This window comes from Nasonia vitripennis, chromosome 3, assembly GCF_009193385.2.
Source record: "Nasonia vitripennis strain AsymCx chromosome 3, Nvit_psr_1.1, whole genome shotgun sequence".
In the NCBI taxonomy this organism is placed as follows: Eukaryota; Metazoa; Arthropoda; class Insecta; order Hymenoptera; family Pteromalidae; genus Nasonia; species Nasonia vitripennis.
The window spans coordinates 9,840,843-9,868,296 of NC_045759.1; the positions used below are offsets into that span (position 1 = coordinate 9,840,843).

A 27,454-nucleotide genomic window follows, 5' to 3' on the forward strand; every position below is an offset into this window, starting at 1 on the left:
TTGTATTTTAAAAATGTTTATTAAAATAATGTGTGTTTTCGCTCACCTTTTTATTATCACGCTTAGTTTATTACAATTATAACTTAAATACGAGCGGAGTATTATCAATTAAATACACTTACAGAGCTATGAATACCTTAATTATTATACGAAGGGATTACGCGTATACGTAGTACATACACAAGTTATATAATATATACGCGTTAAAATTAAATACAAAAACTCGCTTCTCGTCTCCGTTTGCTTGGACGGATCCTGGTGTGTATCGTACAGAATTTAAAGCGGAATATTAGTATACGCGGATTATATGTATAATAATAATTTTTACCCTTAGATCAAAAAGAGAGCAACGTTGAGTACACACGGCGCGTCTCTCTTTCTCCACATACGTGTGCAATAACTATACAAAATCCGTCGCCTTTGCAGTTCCACAAAGATTTTGGGCGCAGCCCGAGAAGTAGCGGGCCAATAATAAATACGTAACGATCGCCCCTTCCCCTGTCCTCTTTTGTCATTATTTGGCTTACTTATACGATTGGGTCACTCTCCCTCTGCGATGCGATGAAGTATAGGTATAGATTTGAAAGGTGATTTCGAGATGAATTTCAATAAATACATATATCAGTGCCCAGTGACGTGTGTGTGTGTGTACGTAATGAATTTGACAGTATAGATTATAAACCGATTGCGACAAGCTGTGAAGTTCGCTCTGATCGACAACTCCAAAGCATCATCATCTCAGCTGGCTTCGCGAGCTATCTCCTTCATCTCGAGACGCCGTCCTTCTTCGGTTTCGACATGACGCAGCGTCCGCGGTAGCAGATCTCGGTCATCTGGGACACTTTGGTCGTCGTCGAAGTCCTCAGGATCTTGCCGAGGTTCGTCTCCAGCGAGGTTTTCTTCACCGGACCGCTGCTCATCATCGACGGGACGAACGGACCCAACGTCGCTGGTTCCTGAGTCGTGGTGGTGGTAGTGGGGCTGCTGCTGGAACTACTGCTGCTCTGGCTCCTGCTGTAGCTGACCCTGCTGGAAGTGGACACCGAAGTCTTGATTTCTGGCGGAGGTGGGGTGGTCGCCTGCTCGGCGAGCTTGGCGCTCTGGTGGTGCTCTTCGTCGGCGCTCTTGATGCTCTCGAAGATGGCCTTGACGTAGTCGGTGACGCTCGAGTTGTCGGCTTCGCTGCTGCTGGCCGTTGGCTGCTGCTGTTGCTGCTGCGCCGACTTGTCCTCTGCCGTCAGGTTCTTGGTGTTCCACTTGGCGAACTCGAAGAGGGACTTGTCGCTAGGGTAGCGGACCTCGCTCCACTTGGACCTGTGGTTCTTGGGATGGTCCGGACTGTCCTCGGACAATTTGGACTTCTCCTGGCTGCGCAGGTACTCGCTGAACGCCGGGCTCTTGGTCACGAAGTAGCGCAGCGAGTTCTCCCGATTCAGCGACTGGATCACGTTCTCGCCGCTGTTGTTGTTCTTCGACTCTTCCGTGGACTTTGGCGTCGTTGTGGTGGTTGTGGTGGTGGTGGTGGTGGTATCGATCACCGTCGTTGGCAGTTCGGTGTTATCGACCAGCTCTTCGTTCTTCTGAGTCGTCGGGCTGAGGGTCGTTACCTCTTGGGCCGGAACGATGGTTGAGACACCGGTCCAGGAATCTTCGTCGTCCTCCTGGGAACTGGTGACCACCTCGGGTGCTACGGTGGTCGGCACCTCGTCCTCCCCGAGCATCTTGTCGAGGAAACTCTCGAACACGGACTTTTCGGTCTTCGGTGGCTCGGTCGTCGTGGTAGTCGTCCTCGTCGATGTCGTGATCGCGGAAGCCGTGATGGTGGTCGGTTTGGCGGTGACGACGAAGAAGTTGCGGAACTTGTTGGCCTCGCGAGGCAGGTTGTTCAGCGAGGAGTCGTAACTCTGGCTCTCGGCCGTGACGAAGTCCTCCGCCGAGGCTCCAGCCGGTCGAACTCTCACTCGGACTCGTCTCCTCCTCAGACCGGCCTGAAAAATATATAGGCCAGCGTTTGCATTTCGTTATTATTTACGCAAGCACCTACCGGGAAAGTCAATAGTCGCGCGGATGAAATTCAAACGACACTATTCCGAGCCCCAGACGGTACGGAATATTTAGCCCGAGCCGAGTCTGTTTATTTTTAGATCAGCGCCTCACCTTCTTAAACGTGGCGGTGTTGGCCCTATTAACTTCCGGAGTGGTCTCGGTGGACGACGTGCTCTCGGGAGTGGTAGTTGTGGTAATCGCCACATCGTCGGTCATCTCGGTGACGCCCATCTTCTTGCCGAAGTCGATCATCGACTCCATCATGCTGCCCATGATGGTCTCCTCGGAGCTGGACTTGTGCTCCTCTTGCTTCGTCTCCTGTTCTCTCTTCTCTTCCGGCTTCTCATCATCGGAGCTGACGAGAACCGTGATGGAGGGCACATCGGGTCCTGCGGTGATTATCTCCGGAAGATCCCCGGCCTTCTCCTGGCCCTGACTCTCGGAATCCTTGCTCTCGCCTATAGGCTGGTTAGGGGTGTAGCTACTGGGCTGGAAAGAGTTTCCGGTGAGTTTCGTGGACCACTGACTCTCGGCGCCGTAGATGTCGGAGGACGAGGAGCGACTGGTCGTCGGTCGATTGTTATTGCGACGACGCTCTTCGTACTGGTCGTCGCGGTTGCGGTAATTCTGCGACGCGCCGTAGTTCAGCAGGAACTCCTGGGGGTACTGGAATCGAGAGACAGAGACGGGACACGTGTGTGAGAGGATAGTATAATACAATTTCTTTGAGAGGGACGGGCCTGTCGCCTGGGGAAATGACGCTGGCAATTTCATCTCGCCTTGCAATTTTATGACGTTATTATATTTTTACCGTCGTTCTTGGTAAAAAGAATTTCAACGGCGAAAGCGGCCCTTAAATTTTAATTCCGCGCTATCGATCTCGCGGAGCGACGTGCGAAGGGTTCAAGGCATTATCCGCGTCCGTGACTAATTGCATCGAGAGGAAAAAGAGAGAAAATAAAGAGAGAGGAAATCGAAATTAGAGACAACCCACGAGAGAGAATGAAAAGGAGATAAGATATATACTAGTGTAGGAGTGCAAGAATCGCAGAAGAGCATAGCATGCAGCGACTGCAGTGGGAAAAATTCAGGACAATCGATTGCCCGCCGGCGTAAGTGTGCTAGAGCGTAATGCGCGCCGCTGAAAATCCAGTCGCGCTGCTTTCTTATTTTCCTTTTTTATTGCATATTGCCAGCGCGTGGGCGGCGACGGCAGCTCCGAGGAAAATTTTAATTACGCGCGATTTATGGAAATCAGATATGTATGCTAATTTCTTCGATTTCGCGAAACGTCGATGTGCCCGGCTTGCCCAGCGAGATATCAAGCAGTAATGCTATCCGCAAATGAGATGGTTACTGTGACTTGTTACTTTTGTTATTCTTTATTACACAGCGTTTAATAATATTCATGACATTGTAATCGAGTCGTGTTGTTACGAAACAAGGGTACCTAACACAGTTTCTAGTCTCGATGCATATATTCATGGACATTATTTTACATAACAATTATATAGTATAATTTAATGCACTAGAGAAATATAACGCAGCAGCGGGCAATTTTCCACGATAAAAATCTCCGAAAATAAATAATCACAATTTGTTCGTATGTACACACAACATAATAGGAGTTCAAACGAAGCACTGGCAAACTGATCACTCGTATAGCGTTACGCAAAGGAAAAACACGCACACACCCATTGTATTCCCCACGAGAGATCTTATCGACCCCGCACCAACGTAACGCCTTCTCAGGCGCATTTTCTATACACTCACGTTCTCGTCAGCGAGATCCTCTCCGCGTCTGGCGGCGTCCTGTTGTATCTGTCCCGGATGAATCCTGGGGTAGTTCTCATCGAGGGGCAGCTCGTTGTTGTCTTCTAGGGTGGCTTCGGTAGTGGTGGTCACCCGCCTCCTGGCCCCGGGTCTACGCAGTCTTCCACGAGCCTTCGTCGGTTTAACTGAGTCGGTTTGGCTGCTGCCACTCACGCGACTACGTGGTCTGACGGTGTAAGCCGTGTCATCGGATCTCGGGGTTGTGGTTACTCTCGAACTGCTGGAAGCTGGCCGACGGCCGTTGGCTGACAAATACTTCGCGCGGTTCTTGAGGATCTGCGACTGGCTGGACTCGGCTGTGGTGGTCTCGGGGATCTCGGTTATCTGGAATATCATATCTAGCGTAATTATATAGAGCGCTTTCTTAACGCTTAGAAAGCGACTTTCGTTCTGACCCGAATCGCGCTTATCGATTTGTGAAGTAGAAGAGCCACTTCGCAAAAGAAGAGGAAGTCCCTCGCTCTGTGTACTCTAATTAAAGAGCAAGCGTATAATACCGACCTGCGCCTGGGTAGTTTTGTAATTAGTCTGCTGCGCCGGCCTGTAATTAGGCTGCCTGATGAAGCCGTAATCCTCCTCGTCTTCTTTAGGCTGTTCCTCGACGGTCGTTCTCGTAGTGGTGCTGGTAGCGGGCTGTCTGCGCGCGCTGCTACTCTGTATCCTCACGTACTCCTGTCCCTCCGTCTGTATCGGCGAGTTACCGCTGGGCTGAGGTCGAGTCCTGGGTCTAGCTCTCTGGCGACCGTTGGACCTCGAGGAGCTGTCCTGGTTCACGGCGCTGAAGCGCACGTACTCGTCCTGGGAACCTCGTGGACGTGTCTGGATGGCCGAGTCGGTTGTGCGACCTCCTAGACGTCCGCGGACTCGTTGACGCGTTACCACCGGAGTTTCGGTTGTCGTCGTCGTCGTAGTGGTGGTCGTCTGCAAGGTATCATATTCGAAAAATCATTGACCCGGTATGAAATTGGCCTACCGGCTCGAAAGTTTGCTTGTGTGTATAGGTGCACAGCTTGCACTTCAAGGATCCGCGCGTCTGATAAAGATAGGCAATCGAAGAGTAGAACCTTGACTTTCTCCGCACGCGATACCAGTCCGCGCCGAGAAGTTTCTCCGAGATTTTGCTCGCCCTTAGCTTAAATGCACGTGCAAATTGATTAAGATCAGTTTGATTAACTGGAAAAGTTTGCGAACTGAATTATTCATTCGACCACTGACGAGACCCAATTTACCGGCTGTTTTCACACACGGAGTGGCTTAGATTTGCCATCGGTTAGTTCGTCTTCAAATATTTATCTTCATTAACGGCTATTGATCGATGCTCTCTTTACGCTCTCGCACAAAGTATATACAAGTATTTTGAGCTGACAGCCAATTTCCGATCTGTCGAGGGAGAAAAGTCGTATCGATCGGTGGGTGCGCGTGATTGAATCCAACGAAGTCCTTCGGTTTCGAAATAATATCGGTAATGAATTCTACGCGATAATATGCGCTTAAATAATTGTTTCTCAGGAGATAATCGCGCGACTAATCCGTTGTAAGAACACGTGTAGAAAAATCGAGACAAGAACTCACCTCGGGAGCTTCGGTTGCGGTAGTCTGATAAGAGTACTCCTCTTGTTTATCGTGGGAGATCGGTAAGAAGATCGGCGACTCCTCTTCGCTGCTGCTGCTGCCGCTGTTGCTGCCGGTCGATTCACGATAGATCGGCCTGGGAGTCTCCCCGGAGTCGAAGGAATGATAGACCGGCGAGAAGTCCTGTAACTGGGACCTCTGCACGTTCGGCAGATCGGTAGTGGCGATTGGCTCGAAGAGAACGCTCTCGGTCTTTCCAGGCCGGAAGTACGGGTAGTCCCGGGTGGTGTGGGTCTCGTGAGTCCTGTAGTTGAACCCGTTGACCGGCTGCTCGTCCACGTGATCGTAAGAAGGCGAGGAACTGGAGAAGCTCGGAGCGAAGGTCGACTTCCGGGTGTACTCGAGGCCGCTAAGTGGCAGGATGGAATCTGAAATGCTGCCGGTCGAGTCCCGATGCGAAGAGAAGTTGTCGACCGACGAAGCCGTGGAGGCTGAATAATCGTCCTGCTGATAGACCGGGATATTTAAATCCGCTGTGGGTGCACCACCGGAGGAGGCGGGAGGGGCGGAATCGATCAGGGGTACGTTTTCGTAGGCGTTGCCGCTGCTGCTGCCGACGCCGCGCTGACCTTGTTCACTCGGAGCATTTGAATCTACGATCTGCAAAGTACGTGAGGCTTAGTACGTGAGATGCGTTTCAGAGATAAGCTTTTCGTTGAGATAGCCAGCTTCTCTCCGCCGAATCGCTCCTCTGAATTCGTAGAAACTTCGATTGAGTTTCTCTCGTCGCGTAGTGAATGCGTCGGTAAACTTTGGAGACTTTGAAATTACGACTATTCACCTTAAAAATAATTCTTTCTACGCACCTGAGTCTGAATGGATTCTTTAGTTTCCTCGTCGCGAGGCTTGTAGTGAGAGCGAACTGTCGGTCTTCTGCTGTGACTGTCTTGGTCGTCGTATCTCGAAGTGGTGACGGAGTTTCTTCTCGTGGGATCGTACGACGAGTCGTTGTATTCTTCAGTAGTGGTCGTGTACTTTGACTTGGACCTATTCACCGGTCTCCTCGTCGCCCTTTCAGAGTGTCCTCTGCCCGGTGGCGACAGAGTGGTGGCTCTGGGTGCGCTAATTCTGCTCCTGTAAAACCATATTCATCCATTATTAAAACTGAATTCACAATCTTGCTTTGCACTAGTAACGTTGAAATTACCTCTGTCGCGAACGAGGCCTGTAGGTCGTCGTAGGCGCTTCGGTTGTCGTTGTGGTCGTCGTGGTGGTAGTGGTCGTGGTCGATGGAGTTGGTGGGTGGATGGTACTCGGTATGGGTATGTCAGGTTTCTCAACCAAGGCATTCACCAATCCAGGGAGTTGGGGAGAGATGGCCGGAAGTTCAGCAGGCAAATTATACTGAGCCGGATCGTCATAGTTGGAAGGATTCGAGAAGTACGTACTGGTGACGGAGTGACCATTAGGATCAACGGGGAATCTCTGACGAGCTGGTTCACGTGGAGATTCTGATTCGGGGAATCGGTGGTGACTCGTTTCGCGTTGAGGTTCTGGGTCAGGGAAACGGTGGTGAGTCGTTTCGCGTGGAGGTTCTGGATCAGCAAAACGATGATGAGTCGTTTCGCGTTGTGGTTCTGGATCAGCAAAACGGTGGTGAGTCGTTTCGCGCTGAGGTTCTGGGTCAGGGAATCGAGGGTGGGTCTGCCGATGATGACCGACGTTCTGATCAACCAGATGAGAATCCACACTGTGATGCATAGGCGGTTCTTCCTCGTGGTAGGAAGGTGTTGACTGCGGGACAGTTTGCTCGAAGGAAAATGCGGATACCGTCTTCGGGCTGAAGTAGGTGGGCGTAGTGGACACTTCGTTGGGATTGTAGTAATTTCTGGTCTTCGAAGGTCGTTCGAACTTGCTCGTCGGAGTTCGCTCCTCGTGATAAGAAGCGGCAGTTACTGCGGATGGTATCTCAGTCGAGGGCTTATTCTCAAAGAAACTATCGAATCTCCATTTGGTACTTGATTGACTAGCAGGCAAAGACGATACTTCGTATCTCGGTGTACTGGATTCTTGAGGGAAAGAAACCGGTGTACTGACATCGTAGGCAGACAATGGCTGGTTGCTTACAACGTAAGAGTTAGGTTCTATCAGTGGGGTCGGGTGCAGATTTTGATTCTCATGCGGCTTGATTTCGACGTTCTCTAAATTGTTGATCACTACCGAACCGATGTGTGGGGCTGGGAAGGGGATTTTCGAATAACCAGGTGGGGGTTCAAAACTCAACGGTGCTACGAAGAAAGGCAGTCTGTCCACTTTCCTCTCCACGCGATTGTTCTCAATCGAGGACAGATACGGTAGATCAAACTTGGCGTAACCCGCTGGAGGATCCAAATTTCTAGGTCCCACGAAGACTCTAGGAGTTTCAGGACCAAAGCTATCGAGTACAGCTATGGTTCTGGCGTTCTTCAGTGTCTTCAGTACGTCGCTCAATTGAACGCGATTGTGGTCAACCAGAGAGCTTCCCATGTACACGGAAAGTGGCGGCTGATTCGGCGAAGGAGTTGTCGACTGGGATTCGGCTGAGTCGTGGTACTCCGGTTGTTGTTGTTGATGCTGTTGATGGAAGTGATGCTGCTGTTTTCGCGGCTTGTTTCTGTGCCTGGACGGCTTGTTGCTCTTGTGCGTCACCTCGGTCAGATGTTGATGGTGGAGCTGGGTATCCTGAACCAGCGGTTGGGCATCAGGATGCTCTTCGTAACTTTGGGTCTGTTGTACATCAGCGAATCCGTGGTCCGGTCTCGTTCTGACATCGTGTTCACGGCTCTGGTCGTATTCCTTCTGACGTTTCAATTCCTTCTCCCTCTCGTACGTGGAAAATCTCTCGAACTCCTTTCGCCTCTCCTCTTCTTCCTTGTCCTTAAGCTCGGCCAATTTTTTCTGCTCCAGTCTCTCTTGCTCCCTGATCTCCTGTATTCTCTGAAGCTCGCGTTGTCGCGCCGCTTCTTCCATCTTCTCCAACTCCTTCCTCTTCTTCTCGGCTTCGCGCTGCCTCATTAATTCTTGTTCCTTCCTGACGGCTTCTTGATGCAATCGGGCTTGCCTCTCCAATTCCTTCTGTTCCGCGTGTAATCGAGCGATTTCCTTCTGGCGCTCCTGATTCAGGTACTGATTCTTCTCCTCGTGCTGTCTCTGCAACTGGTGCAGAATCTCGCGAGCGTACGCGTCGTGGAACGGCAAAGCTGTCGAGGCTGATTGTCCATGATGTTGTTGTTGCTGTTGCTGTTGTTGTTGATGATGACGATTGGGATGATGCTTTCTGGGTTGCGACTTGTGAAGCTTGGCATGTCCTCGCTGTGCCAACGTCTCGGCCGGTACGTAAACCAACTGAACCTGTTAAGGAAATTGTTGTATCTAGAATATTCGACGACTGGCGCAAGCGCTTAAGCGAGTATGTATAATATATATATGAAGGTGTGTATAGATATGTGAACATGAATATTTTTCTGGACGATAGGCTCGGCGCGAGCATCAAGCGACACGATAGGCAGTTCTAGTCTGGCCCTCGATATATATGGACGGGTGATATTTTCGGAAGCCCTCAAGTATGTTAGACTAAGAGGTGGAGAGTGCTTTGTTGAGGTCATCTCTCTTGTAACTACAATAAACTCTATTATAACTACACTGCGCCTATTTTACATTTTACTCTGCTCCTATAATCCTTAACAGGTTATGGGCCCAGGAGCGTACTAGAGTAATAGTGCAAGTGTGAAAAGTGATAACATTGATTGCATTATATTTAAGTATACCGCAAACCGAAGCGAAGACAATCAACATGGCAACAGCGAATGAATCACCGATACACCTCAACAAACTCGATGGCACAAACTATCAATTATGGAAATTCCAAATGCGCGTAACACTAATGGCTAATGGCGTATTTGAAGTAGTCGACGGAACCACCGAGAAGCCAGCAGATTTAACGAATACCGATGGTAAGAAATGGATTGCAGACAACGCAAAGGCTATGTGCTTATTGGCAGGCTCTATGATGCCGCTTCAGCTTGAAAATTGTATTACTAGCGATACTGCCCACGAGATGTGGATGAAGGTCAAGCTCATTCACGAGCAAAAATCCGAAGCTAATAAAGCGAGCTTGCTCCAGAAGTTTTATGCATGTCGAATGGAGCCAACCGAGTCGATTGTGCAATTTTCCACGAAAGTGATGAATATGGCTCGAATGTTAGAAGACTTAGAAGAAAAAGTATCGGAGCTTGGAATCGTTGCTAAAATCCTGGGCAGCTTACCAACGAAATATAATAATTTTGTGACAGCATGGGACAGTGTCGATGCCAAGGATCAAACCCTAAATAAGCTCCAGGAGCGATTAATTAAAGAAGAAAAACGTCTTAGCGAAATTGAAGAAGAAACGAGCGCGTTTATAGTTAATACGAAGCCTAATATTTATGAAAAACAAAGATTCGATAAACGAACGACGAGATCACACGATAACAGAACATACCAAGGAAGAAAGACAACAACAGGATTAACATGTTATTATTGTAAGAAGACTGGTCACTTCGCGAGAAACTGTCCCAAGAAGAAGAGAAGCTATCATAAAGGTAAACAAAACTCCGAATCAAACGCGGTCGCCCTTGTAGCGACGATTAATGATAGACAGTTATATTACGACGCTGCGAACCAGCGAGAAATTGCTAGAATATTAAAGCTTGATAGCACGGACGTTTGGCTGACCGACAGTGGCGCCTCAAGACATTTAACTTATCGAAGAGATTGGTTGCAAGATTTTTCGGTATGCAGCGGCGAAAGCGTGACTCTCGGGGACAACGAAGAGTGTAAAATTGAAGGCAAAGGAACAATTTTTATTAAAAAGCTTGTCGATGGCGAATGGATCTCTGGAAAAATCGTAGACGTGCTCTATGTTCCACGTTTGCGAAAGAATCTTGTTTCGGTCGGAGTATGTACATCGAAAGGATACCGAGTTAGCTTCACAAAAAAGTGGAGTTTTTCTTTGAAGGTATCAAGGTCGCACAAGGTATTAATCAGGGGAATGAAATATATCGGATGCTGTTTCGAATGGTCGAGCGACCTGAAGCAAATGTATCTACAGTCAGCCTGCAACGGTTACACGAGCGCTGTGGCCACGTCAATGAAAAAACGCTGTTAAGTATGGTAAAAACGGGCATTGTAAAGGGTGTTGATGTCAAAGCCGAATCGATTTTCTCGTGCGACTCATGCAAAATTGGAAAGTCGCACCTACACCCACATAAGAAGGACCAGGAGCATCGTAAATGGCTGCCGGGTGAACTGTTTCATTCCGACGTGTGCGGTCCGATGAGCGTAACATTACTAGGAGGTGCGAGGTATTTTCTAACTTTTATTGACCACGCTTCTAACTACAGAACGGTATCTTTCCTCAAACACAAGGCGGATGTCTATGATCGATTTAAAGCATTTGAACGTCAAGTCAACACGAAGTTCAATCGTCCAATGAAAGTTCTGAAAAGCGACAATGGCACCGAGTATTGTAACAGATCGATGAGAAAATTGTTGGAAGATAAAGGTATTAAGCACGAAACGTCTGCGCCCTATGCGCCGCAGCAAAATGGGAAGTCTGAACGCGCCAATAGGACCATTGTAGAAAGCGCACGGACAATGATGCTCAGAGCGAACGCACCGAGATTTCTATGGGCTAAAGCAATCAATACAACCGTGTACCTGTTAAATAGAGCAACCTCAGACAAGGAATCAAACTCTACGCCTTTCGAGGCTTGGACCGGACAAAAATCCGACTACAGCAATCTGAAAGTATTCGGATCTCCAGCCTATGTGAACATACAAAAAATGTTTCGTAAGAAAATGGACGCAAAAGCATTCAAGGCAACCTTCGTTGGCTACGAAGGAGATTCCAGGAATTATAGGTTCTATAATCCGGCAACCAAGAAAGTAATTCAGTCAAGAGAGGCGGATTTCCATGAAGATGGTGTCGGAGAAGCATCAGAAGATGCGGTCGATTCAGCAACTATTTGGAAGCATAAAGGTCAACCTTGGGAAATGGAACGGGAGGAAGCTGTTGAGAGAGACTCTCCAGCACCTCCATCTCTAATTCCAGAACCGCCGTCGTTACCACCGTCTCCTCGACGAATCGCGGACCATGCGGCAAGGCCAGTAGCGTCGCCACCACCGGAAGTCGAGCCAGTACCCGCTAAAACGACGAAAGCAGCATACTCAAACGATCGCCAGCTGAGGGACCGGAGCAACATCAAAAAACCAAGCAAGTATCAAGTTAATATAATCGAGTATAATGATTTACAGACCTATCAGGAGGCAATCACGGGACCCGATGCTGTGCGATGGAAAGCAGCAATTAATGACGAACTACAGGCGCATGCTAAAAACGGCACATGGGAGTTGGTACCAAAGCCTACCGGTCACAGCATAATCGATTCGAAATGGGTCCTGAAGTATCAGGCGGCGAAGGCCGGTAAAGAGAGTCGCTGTAAAGCGCGCCTCTGTGCTGAAAGTTTTGGACAGGAGTATGGCAAAAATTACCAGGAAACTTTTGCCCTGGTAGTTAGATATGACGCCTTGCGAATGCTGCTTGCTATTGCTAATCAAGAAGATTACGAGATTGTCCAATTCGACGTAAAAACGGCCTTTTTGCACGGTGTTTTAGAAGACGAAGTATATATGGCCATTCCGGAGGGACTAAATATAAGAGGCGAAGTTGACGATGTGGTATGTAAGTTAAAAAGGGCCTTGTATGGCCTAAAACAAGCTTCCAGATGTTGGAATATTACCTTTAAAAATTGTATGTTAGACCTAAACTTTAAACCGTGTGACTCAGAAAAATCTATATTTGTAAGCGAGAAAAATAGCGAGCTTGTATATGTTATATTATTTGTCGACGATGGTCTCGTTATGGCCAAACAAAGTAATGTATTGACTAATATAATTAGTGCGCTAAAAGAAAGATTTGAAATTACTGTGTGCGAACCGCGTACATTTGTCGGTATGCAGATTGAACGCGATCGGGCTAATCGAACCATGTTTCTTCATCAGTCAGAGTATGCGTGGAAAATTTTGAAGCGCTTCAACATGCTGGACGCCAAAACAGTATGTACCCCTGTAGAGAAGGGAATAGATCTGAACTCGATGAAACAACATGATTCTGAGACAGTGAAATTGCCTTACCGAGAACTAATTGGCTCTTTAATGTTTCTATTTACGGTCACGCGTTTTGACATGATGTACGGAGTAAATTTATTTAGTCGTTTCTTAGATAATTATACGATTGCACATTGGACAGCAGCGAAGCGCATTTTGCGATATCTTAGAGGTACAGTCAATCACGGTATACTGTTCAAAAACAGCGGGAGTAATCACGAATTAATTGGGTTTTGTGATTCGGATTACGCGGGCGACACAGAAACGCGACGATCTACGTCCGGATACATTTTTCGTTACTGTGGCGGTCCGATTTCGTGGAATGTTCAAAGACAAAAAAGTGTAACACTCAGCACCACCGAAGCCGAATACGTCTCGGCTAGCAACGCCACGCGAGAGGTCGTATGGTTGAGAGAGCTTTTGAGGGATGTTGGATTTCCATGCACAAAGCCTACCATTTTAAACATTGATAACCAAGGTGCAATTCAATTGATAAAAAACCCTGTTTTTCATAGGCGTTCTAAGCATATAGAAGTCCAGCATCACTTCGTTAGAGAGAAGTATGAGTGTGGAGCGATCGATGTGAAGTATGTACCAAGCGAAAATCAGCTCGCCGATGTCTTCACAAAAGCATTAGCGCGGGAGCTTTTTGTAAAATTATGTAAGAATATAGGTTTAAGCTTTGTTGAAAATCTTAAAGCGATTGATGTCTCGGAAAGCGGGAGTGTTAAGGAAAATTCCTCGACATTGTATCTAGAATATTCGACGACTGGCGCAAGCGCTTAAGCGAGTATGTATAATGTATATATGAAGGTGTGTATAGATATGTAAACATGAATGTTTTCTGGACGATAGGCTCGGCGCGAGCATCAAGCGACATGATAGGTAGTTCTAGTCTGGCCCTCGATATATATGGACGGGTGATATTTTCGGAAGCCCTCGAGTATGTTAGACTAAGAGGTGGAGAGTGCTTTGTTGAGGTCATCTCTCTTGTAACTACAATAAACTCTATTATAACTACACTGCGCCTATTTTACATTTTACTCTGCTCCTATAATCCTTAACAGAACCTAGTACGAGATAGGGTATTTTTAAAATATTGCGATATCGGGTAAAATAGCGTAAGAAGCTTAGAGCTCCTAGAAGCAAAGTGTAATATATTACCTCTTCCTGTTCATCGCTGTCGTCTCGTAGAACGACGCTCGTGGCCGGAGTGACAAAGTTCACATGAGAAGGCTCTTCCTTATGCCTCTGCGCTCCCGTCTCGTAACGGCTCTTGTGCTTCGGGCGGTAATCTTTTTCGCCGTCCTCGCGGGGACGACTAGCTCGCGGTGGAGGTATCGATTCCTCGTGAGTTCGCCGGTAATCTTGTTCGGAACTCGTGGATTGTGAATTTTGCTGTTGGCTACGGTGGCCGTGATCTCGTTTCAGGTCAGTTTCCGGATGGAAATTCTGCGATCGGAATACCGGCGGTAGAGCCTCGGAGGATGGAACTGGCGGCACGAGGACTTCTGGCGCCAATTCGGGCAGCGTCTGGAGATTGACGATAGTGCTCTGGTGCAAGGCCTGCTTGTCGTCCTCGGCATTGGCGAAGTTGTTCGGTTGATAGGCTTGCGACTGTTTTGAAAATTTTGCGTTGTAGAACACTTACCACAAAATTCTACTTTGTCTACTATCTCCACACACACACACACACACACACACTTACCTGCAAGAGCTGCTGCTGGGCTTTGAGCTGCTGCTGCAGAAGCAGAAGTCTCTGAATGCTCTCCTGCGTCTTCTGCAGCTGGACGAGTTGCTCCTGGTACTGTTGTTGCAGAGCTGGTGGAAGGGTCAGGGCTTGAACTTGACCAGCAGCTTGGGCACTGCTGTCAGTGGCCACAGCCGGAGCTGCAGCTTCCGCAGGAGGTGCGACGTTCTGTACCCTCTGGCTGATACGAGGATCAGCCAGGGGTATCCACTCGCTGTTCGCTATTTGACGCGACCATCTGTCGCCATCAGCCCGCACTGTACACAGGATCCCGATGAACACAGCCCATGTCAGTGCTTCTCGCACGATCTGAAGAAGAAAGCCGAGTCGTTGAATTTAACAAAAGAAAATTTTGTCACAGAAAATGCACAAACGTGCCGCTCATCATTCCGCTGTAATGTAACATAACACGACGAGGGGCTAAACGCGTTGCAAAAGCCTGGCAATTGGACATCATTAAAGACGGTGCAGTTATCATAATAAATAAGCGCGCGCGCGTTCTGGGAACGCAGCAGCAGTCTTGTTCCGAGACGAGGGACGTGGACTGGCTGTGCAATTATACGAGAGATAGAGAAATGCCAGCGCAATTCGTCTCGGCATATAATAACACGAATATAATGGAAAGTGATTTTAGAGAGAAGGACGCGCTCGCGGAGCTCTTTTATGAGAAGCAGCAGTTTCAGGTCGCCTGCGGTGGGGCTAATCGTGGGACACACGCTCTTGAAGAATTTTAATAGTCCTATCTCTCTCTCGGCTCTTTCTACGATTTTATTGTGCCGATTGCAGGCGTTTGTGGCAAATCGATATTTCTTGCACGGGCGATTTCGCGCGTTGCGTAAGACGAGGAACACAATGAGATGTATTTTCGCTGCGGCTATGCAGCAGATGTAACTTCGGCAAATTACTCAATCAGTGCCGATTGTTTTTACTCCCCGTCCGCGTCTGTATCTTCCGAGACATGGTTTTACGACTTCGCGGAGATCCACGACGATAAATCCCGTCATCCGTGACAAGCTTTTCCTTAATTTTTGCAGAAACATCGATGTTTGATTTCGCGAAGCCGGAAAAAAAGCCTTCGCATTTAATTATCGTCCCGGAGGTTTAAGTGCCGTCATTTGGCTGCTGTGCTTGCGCGATACGCGCCGCTAATGATTTACGTGTCTGAATGTACTTCATCATCATTCGTGCGGAAAGCGGGTGTATACGTATCTCCTAGCATACGTGAGAAACCTTTTTCCGTATAATTATTAGATAATTTTCGCGTCTCGAAGACTCGCATTAAATTTCAACTTCGGCGCGGTCTCATTTCCTTCGGCTTAATTCACGACGTAGACTCGAACGTGTACTGTATACAGTGGAGGCTAAAAAGCAATCTGCGAGAGATTCGTTAATGAAATAATGAAGTGTCTGCGCCATCAGGCATGAAAATGCACAATAGGCTATTACACGGGCTCTGCGATGCGGAGAGAAAAATTTTAACGCCACTACAGCTGCCCGAGAAATAAAACGATCGGCTCGTAACGCTAAAAGCAACCGAGACAGCTGCAGCGCACTCGCTCCTTTTTCTCCTTTTTACCGTAACTATAGCCTTTCCGTCCCCGTAGAAATATCTCTCCCGCGAGAGGTGGCGGCAACTTTATAGCTGCAAGCCTCGCTATTCTCTTACGCTCGAGCTACACTCCGTAGCAGCAGCAGTGGTGAATGTAGTCGACCTTACAGTTTCTGCGGTTCTGTCGCGCGAAACGCGCGAGTGAAATGAGCCGCGATAATAAGTTCGCGAGCCGGCGGTTCAGTTGATTTTAATAAAGATCGGCGAGCGTTAACGCCGCTCGCTAACTTATTAGAAAGTTTGATTATTTCATTTATACACGACTTTCCACGCAACGAATTCGAGGTTGTGGGATTCACCGGTGCTATCTGTCGTCACACGTAATCGCGCGAATTTTCGAAAGACACTTTCTGGGTCTAGGCTAGCAAATCGTTCAATCTTCGCGCGCGACCGCATACCTCGTGATTGCAGTGTACGCGGCGCGTACACCTAAAATTGCGCTGAATCGCTCTTTAATGACCGAAACTAAAGGATATACCGCGAAGCAAACGAATTACACTCGTAGAAAAAAGAAACAGGAGTTAACCTGACACGAATACCCGATACACGGATTTCTCGTATGCGTAATAACAATATAAACGTTCGAAAAATCAATCTCTCGCAGCTGATAGCCTCGAAAACACCTCGTGTGTGCAAGAAGCTGCATCTTAACGAGAGGCTGTATTATACACCGGTGTGTGTTTACGGCATATGTAACGGCGACGAGATTATAGCAGCTCGTTTGCGATGCTATCGTTACAGGGTCGCGCTGTGGAACGAGGATATCTGGAGTGAGACGCGGCTCTAACGAACTGCGAAGAACAGCGCGTGCGTGATACGCAGCGATGCTGATGATTTTCTAATTGAACCTACTCGTGTCTCGCCCGGATCCGGAAGTTTTCTCCGCCTTGGCTAGAGGAAAGTGACGCGACGGCGAGATAGTTTCTTTTATTCTCTCTGCTCTCGTAATCGCGAAGAATTCTAGGCTGTCTTTTTAACGCGCCGCAGAGACATGAGGAAGCTGTTGAAGTGTGTACGAGTGACGGGTTTATTGATTTCGGTCTTCCGCGGACGAGTTATGGCTTTATATTTATGCTGTTTACGGGCGAAACTTGGATTATTTTTCTAGCGGAAAATCTTATGGGATCGCTAGCGCGTGTGTGTAAGGTTTGATTTATGCACAGTGTGTTTGAAAAGTAATAATGATTTCTGTCCTGATTAGCAAAATGGAAAGTAGGTGTAATGAATTCGATTAACGATTATGATATTAATTTTATGGATTATCTATGTAGAACGTGACGCACTATTTAGTATACACTGTAAAGATAGGTGACACCGAGTTACTATTAAAGAGTCTGTTATAATATACTACATTTATGTATACTTATTTGCAAAAATTGAATAATAAGATCCTTGTCGGTTCGAATTTCTCTTCACAGATTCATACGATCGATTTATCTTCGATACACTTCTACTCCTATTCGGGGACACCCAAACCAGTATCGAAGTATCACGTTTTCATTCCCACTCGACTGTATAAATTATCGACACTTCCCCCCTTATCGAATCTGTAAAAACCAAAGTGACCCGCAAATTTTACTTTCTCCACACACATACTCTCGCGAGCGATTATGCCTGATAAACAAACGCAAAAAAAGAATTTCTCTAACAGACATGATTTTCACCACTCGCCGTGTGTACCATTGGATTCACACATATCCTCAAATTAACAGCCTCTTAAAAGTGAGCAAACATCGTTCAACTCGTTCTTACGCGCGTATTCGTCGAGGCTTTTCCGATTTCCCGTTTCGTCGCGGCGACATGTAATACGCACGTTAGTGTCACCAGAAAGGAAAATAAAAGGGGAAAACCGATCCGTTGCGCAATATTAACTCTCGCGCGAAATTCCACTGCACAGCTCTAGAAAGTCCGTTGTTTGTCCATTAGCGCTGTACGCGCCGATTTTTCGAGGGGCATAAAGTGTCATTGCGGCTGAGGTTACGTGACTTAGAAAACATCGGCCGAATTCATCTCGAGACGAGGAGAAAAGAAAGGAGGCTTTTCGAACCGTCGGTGCAGGTGTAAAGCAAACTCGACAAATTTCTTATTTGCTCGCTCTTCCGGCTATCGGTTTTCACTGTCATTGACGTGATCTGCTCCTGTGATGTTTCATAACGGCGGACTTTCTCGTCGCCGCGATCGACCGAATTTTAATTATCCCGGATCATTTACTCGTGAATAAATTACGTTATGCTCCTCGACCCCACGAGAGAAAGACATTGGTATTCTTTCTCTCCGATACCTTACTCAAAGCGAGCGAGCACTTGTTATAGTGTTGATTAAAAGTCGTTATACAGCAGCAGCGTTAATTAATACAGAGAGCCGGCTGCAGTAATGCCGCGAGAAAATAATGGTCCAGTGATTTACGAAGTCCTAACTCGCAATTAGATAACTGTTGTACCCGCTGCATCGCGCCGAGACAACTGTCATCAGCGGTGCAAATTGCTGTTTGTTATTTCAACGCCGTTATTTTTTCCTAACGATTTCTTCTCGTTACAGCGACAGCTCAGCGACGATCATTTCGAACTTTCCCTGCTCAGCCAAAGATGAAAAAATTCTGACGCGTTACAAATAAGCCATAAATCCTTTTTACGCGTGTCCGTGAGACGCAGCGCACGCGTGAGCCGTTCCGATCCAGCGAAAGTGGCGAGCTCATCGTCTTCAGAGATACGTCGCGTAAAGAAGAAGCACAGCGGCGTTATTTTACAAATCTCTCGTGTAAACAAAAGAAGAAGTATAGAGGAGAAAAAACGCTAGCTCCATTCAAATCATATCCGCTCCGAATTCCTCGCTGTCATTGTCTGGATTTCAGCCTCGCGGCTTATCTCGCGAGGAAAACGCCCAACGGCCATTAGGAAGAAAATGTGAGAATCATCATGGGCGCGTCTCGCGAGATCGGAATCGTATCGCTTTTTCCTGTCTACGGCCGAGATGACTGCGCGCTTTTTTGGGCTTCGTTATCTTAGAAATTGTCGTTTTTTATTCGCTCCGAAGAAACTCCGCGAAAGCAGATCGTCACTCGAGTAAATTAGTCAAAGCTTCTGTGGGAGCTAATGAAACAGAACTTCCTCGTATCGGTCGACCTATACAAGCGCAGCGCACAATCGGTATAATTACTTCCACTATCGACTCGTGGAGTCTTCATTAGACCCTGCATGAATTATTAAATTTCCCTCGTGCTGACCCACAATCCGTCCCTCCGAATTCCTCGTCCATTAAGCCCGTGTACGAGATTACCATCTCGTCGCGCGCGCGAAAAAAAGATATTCGGGACGCACATCATAGACGTGAATGACTTTCTCCTAGAGGCGCGCCGAATTATTGCGATTCCGATTTCCGAGGTTAATGCGCGCCGGAGTAATTATATCGATCGCGTTCTTGCGGCTATATATACCTGTGTATAACTTGCCGCGAGTGGAAGAGAGGAAGAGAGAAGTATAAGGCGGGCGCCGAAAGGAGGTCAGCGCACCTTTCTCCGCGAGCGCGAAGAGCCAGCATCTCTCTCCTTATACTTACGGACACAGACACACACATGTAGGCGCGGTCGAGTCACGCTGTGCGTTGTAGTTGTTGTCGGATATGATTTGCGAGCGTTGGATTTTGCGGAAAAAGGAGTAGATGCTATTGTGCATTCTATATTCGATTATGTTTTTATGAGAATAACAGCGACAGTAGCTTATCTTGGATATTTTTAAACGGCGGCTAAACACGACTCAATCAGTAGCCTCTCTCAGCTCCATAAATTACTCTCAATTATAAGATCCGCTTGTTTTCCAAGCAGCCCGCAATTTCTCGCTTTTAACGCTCCGATTGACGGCGGCGCAACAACGTCGTTTCGAAAATTGCCCGCGCGCGTACTTCCATTTTCCGAGAAAATATTCCGCGCGATGCACACGTTCCTGCATCCGACGTATTACGAGAGAAAAAAAACGATGCTACTGCACTCTCAACCTTTCACGCTCCACTTGCCGCGGCGTCGCGCGAGCCGGTAGTCATATGCTGCACTTTCGATCGATTCGAAAATTCGAAAATGCTGCTCTAATGACGCGGTTTCTTTTTTTCTATCTATTTTTCCCGGCAAATTGACGATGTTTTTGTTGATTTGCATAGGCGCGTGCGCCTAGCTGATTTACGAATGTTTTTGATTTCACTATATGTATCGCACGCTTCTATAAAACCGATGCTATACGAGCTTTTTGCTCGATAAAATTCTTATCGTGTGTGTAAGTAAGTATACGTATGATGAGAAAGTTGGGAAATTCCCGTTGTGCATACGGTGTACTTCTAATCGCTTCGTCAATACTCCGAAGGAAAACGTAAATATGAAAGTTATACGGGCGCGGAAGGAGAATTTTAAGTCGATCAAAGCTCGCGTTGCGAGCAAAGTTTTTGGACTAATGAATTGTTCTCTCGCGTAAAAACTTTCCTGGTAATTTCCTCGACTTTCCCGGCGGCGGCAGCGGCGTTTAAAAGGGGTCATTTTTTTTCTAAATTAAGGTCTTTTCGCGCTCTGAATAGTGGATGATGTGTTTTGTGCGCGAGCCGACGCCACGTGGGGGAGGAATTTCTCCGCAAGATCGAACACACGAAATCCGGTCTTAAACGCAGAGTATAGGTATAGGTATAGACTTTTTGTCCTTATAGGCGTCTCACTCGAGCGATTAATGCAAATCTCCGCATCGGTGTATAAACGAGCGTTTAACGATCTCGCGACTCCACCTCGTATCCTCGTTTGGATTTTTCAATGAAATCAAAGGCGTTTCTCAGCTTCGCGCTTTCAAACGAAGCCGTATAATATCCGAAAGCTTATTTTCGCTCGAAATGAAAGTGCCGCCGTCCGAAAATAACAGCGAAAGAATGTGCATCGTTCGCTGCACTTTCTTGTGTACCTTCGCTTTCGCCCAATCGACGTTTTTTTTTCTCTCAAGAATAACCGGTCCTCGACGTCGTCTTCCGGAGAAGCGCACAGCATCGCCGCTTGCGAAAACTTTCGACGGTTGCGAAAACCGAAAAGATGACCATCTAGAGTACCTACGTATGTGCACCTATGCGTGTCGAAACGGCTAATTCGATCTACTTTGTAATTCGCGGATTTGCGAAATTGGGTTGATGATACTGGTTTTTCTGCCGCGATGACAACACGACGACGGGATATGTCTAGTATTGGTCATCGTCGTAACTTACTCGCCGCGCGGCTTTATTACCAACGAAAGTAAAACGTACTTTAGTGCCTCGTTATTTACCGGCGCGCCGCTGCAAATATGAGTTTTCGGAGAGAAATCCTTCCCGCTAATTATACGCGTTGTTTACGATGACAAGTGCAATCTTCTTCTTCTTATTCTTCTTTTGGAGAGCCGAAGCGCAAACTCTCGCGAGGGAGTAATTATTGCATGCAAAAATTTGTTTTTCCCGCCGGAGTGAGAGTATGCACCAGCCCCGTTAAATTCGATTGGTTCCTCTACAGAGTCTCCGAAGCAGAAAATAAGAAACAAAGCGAAGGACACATCCGAGCGAGTTTCAAAACCCTCGTACGTTATGAAAGCCAACGAGACAAGAAGAGGCCGCAGAGTATAATAAGGTGTATACCATCCTTGGCGCTTCAGCCTCGGACTCGTTGGTAATAAAGGAGCCAACTGCAGCAACAAAAGCGCTCGTCTCGCGTAATCCGAGGCGGTCCGGCGTGACGAGCTATCAATCATCCCTCGAGCCTGCGGTCGGGAGAGAAGAAATTCTCTTTCCAGAGACCGCAGGAAAAAAGAGAGAGAGAGAGAGAGACGAGACAAATGCTACTGCTGTACAGCGCCGTGTAAGGCCGTAAAAAAGCCGGCGGTACACATATATAACACTATATGCTCGTCGTTGTTTACGAGGCGCAATTAAAAAGCGCGCGTCCGATGATCTCTGCCGAGTGTGCTGGCTGTCTCTTCCTTGAGCGTGTAATTGTAGCAGACGAGGAGGAAACCTGATGTACGGCTTGCGTAAGGCTGCAGCAGCTTCCGTCGAGTGTATGCCTCTCACGCGTCTCCGCAGTCGGAAGTCGGGAGAAATTTTTGGTCTGATCGTTTTGATTACAGATTGTTATTGAAAAAATCGTAGGTGTATGATTATTTCCATTTTCGAAAATATATACGACCTGGCAATTAGTCGCTTAAGGAGCACGAGCTACTTTCCCTATTGTAAAGCCTACAATTATAGCTCATACACACCGCGATCATATAAGGAATACGCGAACGCGGTGACGACTACACGTATAGAAGAAGAAGGAAGTGTCTCTCTACGGCTCATTCACAGATCCATTTCTGCCTAGTGTCAGCGACCCTTTGTTACTCAGACACAAACCATCTTTCTTTCTTTCTTTTTTATCACATATCCTAATACGCGTCTAGCGGCCTTTCTTTTCCCCTCCGCTGATGTGTATTATATACATATGCCTGTACACAAGCTCTCGAAAACTCGTCCGAAAGCTTATCCCGCGACGCGCGTCCTTTGGAGGTTTCACTTTTTCTTTCGGCATTTCGATCCAGTTCCGGAGAAAGAGAAATTCCAAGAGGTCCGACCCATTGAAGCACTGCATACAGAAGGTCAGAGCTGAGCGGATTTTTTTTCCGTCGGCGTTTACTTTATACCAGCCATTGTCATAATTATACGGCTATTTTCACCTGCAGCCGCGAGCGAGGACGTTTAATGTATGATAATTTTATGAATCATATACGCGAGCGCGTGCGACGCCGGAAAAAGGAATCCGAATGAGAAAGTGAAATCGTAAGTGTTCTCGTTATACCTTTCTTTCGGGTGTTTTCGTTTTTATGCGGCACGGCGGGCCGCGTGCATATTAATTTTCGTGAATGTAAATTTTAATAGTAGACACGCTCTCGTTTCAACAAACGGTTCTTTTAGAAGCTATAGCCATAACATCTCAATTTCAAAGGGGTGTCGATCGTCGAGCTTACACACACTTTGCGCAACGCTTGTATCCAGATCAAGAGGTCGCGGCGACGTTGGCTGTGGGAAAACTGGAAATTCGCGCCCAACATCTTCCGGCAATTAAGGTGCAGTGTCTCTCTCACTCTTTCGAAGTGTCGGAAGTCGCAGAGCAATTACACGCTTGACGCTTGAATCGCCGGTCCAAGACGACAAACTCTGGCATTTTTAATTGCGGCAATTTCACTTTCCAAGAGAGAGAGAGAGAGAGAGAGAGAGAGAGAGAGAGAGAGACGGATAAGGAAAATGTCCGGTGACGATTGGGGTGGAAAAAGACACGTCGGTAATAGCGGTTACGCGATCGCGAGTGTAAATACACGCGCCTCGATATAATGTCTGGTTATATTAATAGAACCGACGGAATGTGTGTATGTGTTTGAACGAGGAAATGGAGCTTTTGGAAAAATAAGCCCGCGTGACGTAACGCGTACAACCGCAAATTAATCAGGAAACTTGATTGTCAAACGCCGATACGCGCAGAGCTCGAAAGTCAAAATTATATCCAGAGCCGCGCGCGGAGAGTACTGTTATACGCGGCTATTTGCATACTATCGCCTCGCCATTACGCGGCACAGCGGAGCGTGGAAATTCGGGAAAATTTTTGAAACGCAAAGGGCAGCGTGTGTGATATTCCCACGCGTTGGGCTGTAAAAACTCGTTGGGGGGATTTTTACGCGCGAAAAAAGTTGAAAATTGAGTCGACGATTCGTTATCGGCATTCTTTACGCAGTATTGTCAAAGGATCTAGCCTCGCAATAGCTATTATTCAGTTTAATTGTAGCCCGCACTTTCCCACGAAATTTTAACCCACATAAAATTTTTCCGCATAAATTATATAGGTATACGTTTGATTATTAGCTGCGCAGATATAATAACGATATTATTGTTTACACAGCTTATCCACCATCGAATCAGCGCTGCAACCGCAACTCGACCGTTGCCCAACGTCCTCGGAAAAAAATCTCTTCAAGACTCCGCTCACCCCGAAAACTCAGCGATAAATCATCCTCCGAGAAATTTTTACAGCTTTCAAAATTTATCACACCCCGCATAAACCGCAGCTCGCATTGCACAAGCTCTCGTTCGATTCTCGAGATGTCCTATAAGAGAAAAAAACCGGCCCCTCTGTCACATCCGCATTTTCTCTCGGCGGCATCGCGCTCTGCAGTTCTCGGAAGAAAAGCCTCGATCGGGCGTCGCACCGAAGCGAAAGTACGTTAACCGCACAGGCCAAAGAAAGTGTAGGCAAGAAAAGAGACGAGACAGACGGAGATCATCGATGTCGCAGCCTTGAGCGTGCAGAGAGACGACGAGGACGAGAGAGAGAGAGAGAGAGAGAGAGAGAGAGAGAGAGAGAGAGAGAGAGAGAGAGAGAGCAAAAAAATAAGAAAGCCTCGGCGGCGGGTCGGTAACCTCGCTAGGCGAGAGGCTGCTCACACACTGACCCCCATTTTACGTTGGGACAAGAAGAAGAAGCAGAAGAAGATCCAGACGCGCGTCGCGAGAATGTGTGAGGCAAATTTCCGCCTGCTCGGATGTGTTGTTTTTGTTTCTGCTACTAATGCGGTGGCTAATTGTTGTCGATGATTACCCTGTAATTTCGTCGCGATGATGAATACTATTAATTAGTCAGATAACGCGCGCGGCGTTTCTGTCGGGAAAAGCGCGATTTTTTTTCGGCTCTTTGTTTTTTAGAAATTCTTCGGAAACGTATTTACCAGGCTCCAAGGCGTAATTCACTCGATGCGCCATTAATTTTCTTATAAAAGTATAGCCGTATAAAATTAAAAGCATTCTAATCGCGAGTTAACCCACTTTTGCGGATGAGAGACCGGCGTGTATCTAAGTGTACAGCGCGAGCGGAATATAGCAGTTGAATGAGCATTAGCCGGACTTTTATGTCGGAGGATAAATTTTTTCCTAATTATAAGTACTTACTCGCCCGCGAGAGAATCGCGCAATAAGGGGCTACATCTTTTTCAACTATACCAACGCAGTTGTCGATGTCATTACTTTTAACGGGCGTAATTAATTAATAATCATCGGTCGTTATTTCGATAAAGTGACTGTGCTCGTTGTAAAAATTAAATGATTGATTGTAAATACTCGAGGGAGAGAGACTTTCACTGGCGATTTTGTGCAATAACCGATAAGCTCAAACAAACTGTGACCGTACACAAATAAACGTTCATCATTCGCCCGCCAGTGACAGCATATAGCGTTGCATAACAGAATCCTCGTCACGCGGCGATTTTTCACTCCGAATAAACAATTTTTAATCCCGAGAGCGCGAGGCTCGTCGCCGTAAAAAACATCCACGTCTCCGAGAATAAAAGCCGCGGCGCGCGGGTGAGATAAACGACGAAATAAAAGCGGAACTGTTAAATTCGCTAGTGCTCTTTTTTTATAGACGTCTTCGGTCGCGTTTTATGCTCCTCTTATACACGAATCCCGTAAAATTTTCCCGCGGAAACTTTTCCAATTTGCAGTCTAATTAAAAAAAAAGGAGTGTAAGAATCCGTTGCCACCGTTTTCTCATATTATTACCCGTTTACAACCGCAGCTCGATAGCTAGATTCTTGTCCGATTCGAATCCGATGCTGTTCTCGTTGTTGCAATTTGCGGAAAATATGTACCGCGCGCGAAACTTGGGCAATCATTAATGAGGTGGGCCGTAATTAGGAGCGTTGCGAATCGTTTTTCACTGCGCGCGGTATTATACATATAGGGTTCATTTCGCGTTCTTCGATGCTATGAAAAAGCTATCGCATCGCACGATTAAACTCTGATCTAACTTTTTTGTTGAATACGTAACAATTAGACACACTCGTGCAAATTATCCGCTCCATTTTATGCAATTAATTTAACGTAATGACATTTCTCGCGGCGCAAGCACATTCAAATAGGAATCGACGTGCTCTTGTAAATTACGAAAGACTTTAAAGTAAACAGCCGACAGCCATAGCTCTCGCGATATTATTGCGCAACTCCTATCGCCGCGCTGCTGGAAATTGCAGGAAATTAGTAAACACTTCCTAATAAACTGAATCATATAAACGTGAAAGTGTCTATGCCCCCGCGAGTATTTATGTAAAACTCGAGGGAGCTCGATATTGATAACGAAAAATGTCCTTACGTAAATTCTAAAAACTTTATGCCGACAACAAAAATAATGCTAGTTCCGAGCTGGGCGAAGTGATTTTTATAATACGTATCAATCATAGCTGGACGTTCGAAAGGGGAGAGAACTGCGACGGTGTCGAATGTCGGGCGACGACTGATATTATATAGAATCGTTATTGCACAATATGGAAAAGTGCACTTAATACACTAGCCTATACGAAATTCGAATTGCACACGTACAGAGCTGTATGATTTGCCACTTGCGTAACACGCGCTGTAACGAGATGAAAAAGTACCCGTAATTATCACACGCCCGCAGTGTGTACACCGAACTTCTTCTGTTCTCGTTTCAATCGTTCGCGCGCAATTATAATACGATTATACTTCGAGCGAGGAAAGGTTTCGCCAACGCAGTAGCTTATTTTTCCACGCAGACGCATCGATGGGTCGTCGATGCTTATATAGAAGCGCTAGTCTCGACAATTTTGCAACGGTATTTATACGCGACGGTGTAAAAGTCCGAATACGGCGCTGTGCCACTTTCGTTAATTAGCAATTTTTCCATTGATCGCGATTTAATGTGCATTTTCTTGGCCCGCGAGAAAATCCGGAAAGGAAGAAGAATCTTTGGAAAAACTCACCATGATTGCAGAGACTGAAGGGGAGCGCGCTTAGGCGCCGGCTCTGAAATATCTGTCTGACGCTAGCGGTCGTCGCTCTACTTATCTCCGTACTTATATCTCTCTCTTTCTCTCGTGTCCCTCTTTCTCTCACTGTAGCACTTCGCACCACCGATCCATCTCCTCGCGAGCACCCCGAGCACACTGTCTCTTCTCTCTCGCTTCCCGGGTCTATTTTTTAGTATTGGAGAGAGAGAGTAAGCGCGTAGAAAAAAAATGAAATTTAATCTCGAACGCTTCGTCGATTAATAAATAAGTTTGCTCTCTCTCTCTCTCTCTCTCTCGTTGCTTCGCGTCGACTCTCCACCGCCTTTCGCGGTCTCTAAAATGCGAGTGGTAAGATCCGGTGTCCGACTGTTTGAGTCGGCTCTAGTGCCGGTGAGGCCTCTATATAGGGCCCCCCTCCAGGACCCTTTCTCTCCGCGCGGCGCTCCTCCCGCCTTATTGCTCGCGGGTACACAGAGTTGCGGAGAGAAAGCCTCTCCTTCTAGCCACCGCTGACTTTTCTCCCTACTCTTTATGTTCCCGCACTGTACTGTCTGTGTGTGTGTCCAATATATCTCTTGATCATGTCTGTCTCTGTTTGTGTGTGGGCCAACGCACGATTTTTCTCTCTCTTTGATCTAGCTCGGACTA

The 27,454-nt window shown here is 47.1% G+C and overlaps 1 protein-coding gene across 1 annotated transcript; it reads right to left on the reverse strand.

Annotated features, from left to right (window-relative positions):
• On the reverse strand, window positions 1-27,192 carry LOC100679394 (mucin-5AC). Its single transcript, XM_008215124.2, has 10 exons — window positions 26,780-27,192; window positions 14,345-14,695; window positions 13,801-14,253; window positions 6,659-8,841; window positions 6,318-6,585; window positions 5,452-6,111; window positions 4,381-4,800; window positions 3,820-4,203; window positions 2,158-2,712; window positions 1-1,988 (listed from the first exon to the last, which is right to left on the reverse strand). Exons 1-10 carry the CDS (start codon window positions 26,780-26,782, stop codon window positions 765-767), a joined length of 6,501 nt encoding a protein of 2,166 aa, XP_008213346.1. The 5' UTR covers window positions 26,783-27,192; the 3' UTR covers window positions 1-764.
• Between the last annotated feature and the right edge of the window lie 262 nt (window positions 27,193-27,454).

Coding starts and splice junctions, on each gene's coding strand:
- LOC100679394 (XM_008215124.2), bottom strand. Junction 8,842..13,800: donor ACAGCGATGAACAGGAAGAG/GTAATATATTAC, acceptor TTTCCTTAACAG/GTTCAGTTGGTTTACGTACC. Junction 2,713..3,819: donor AGGATCTCGCTGACGAGAAC/GTGAGTGTATAG, acceptor TCTCGATTCCAG/TACCCCCAGGAGTTCCTGCT.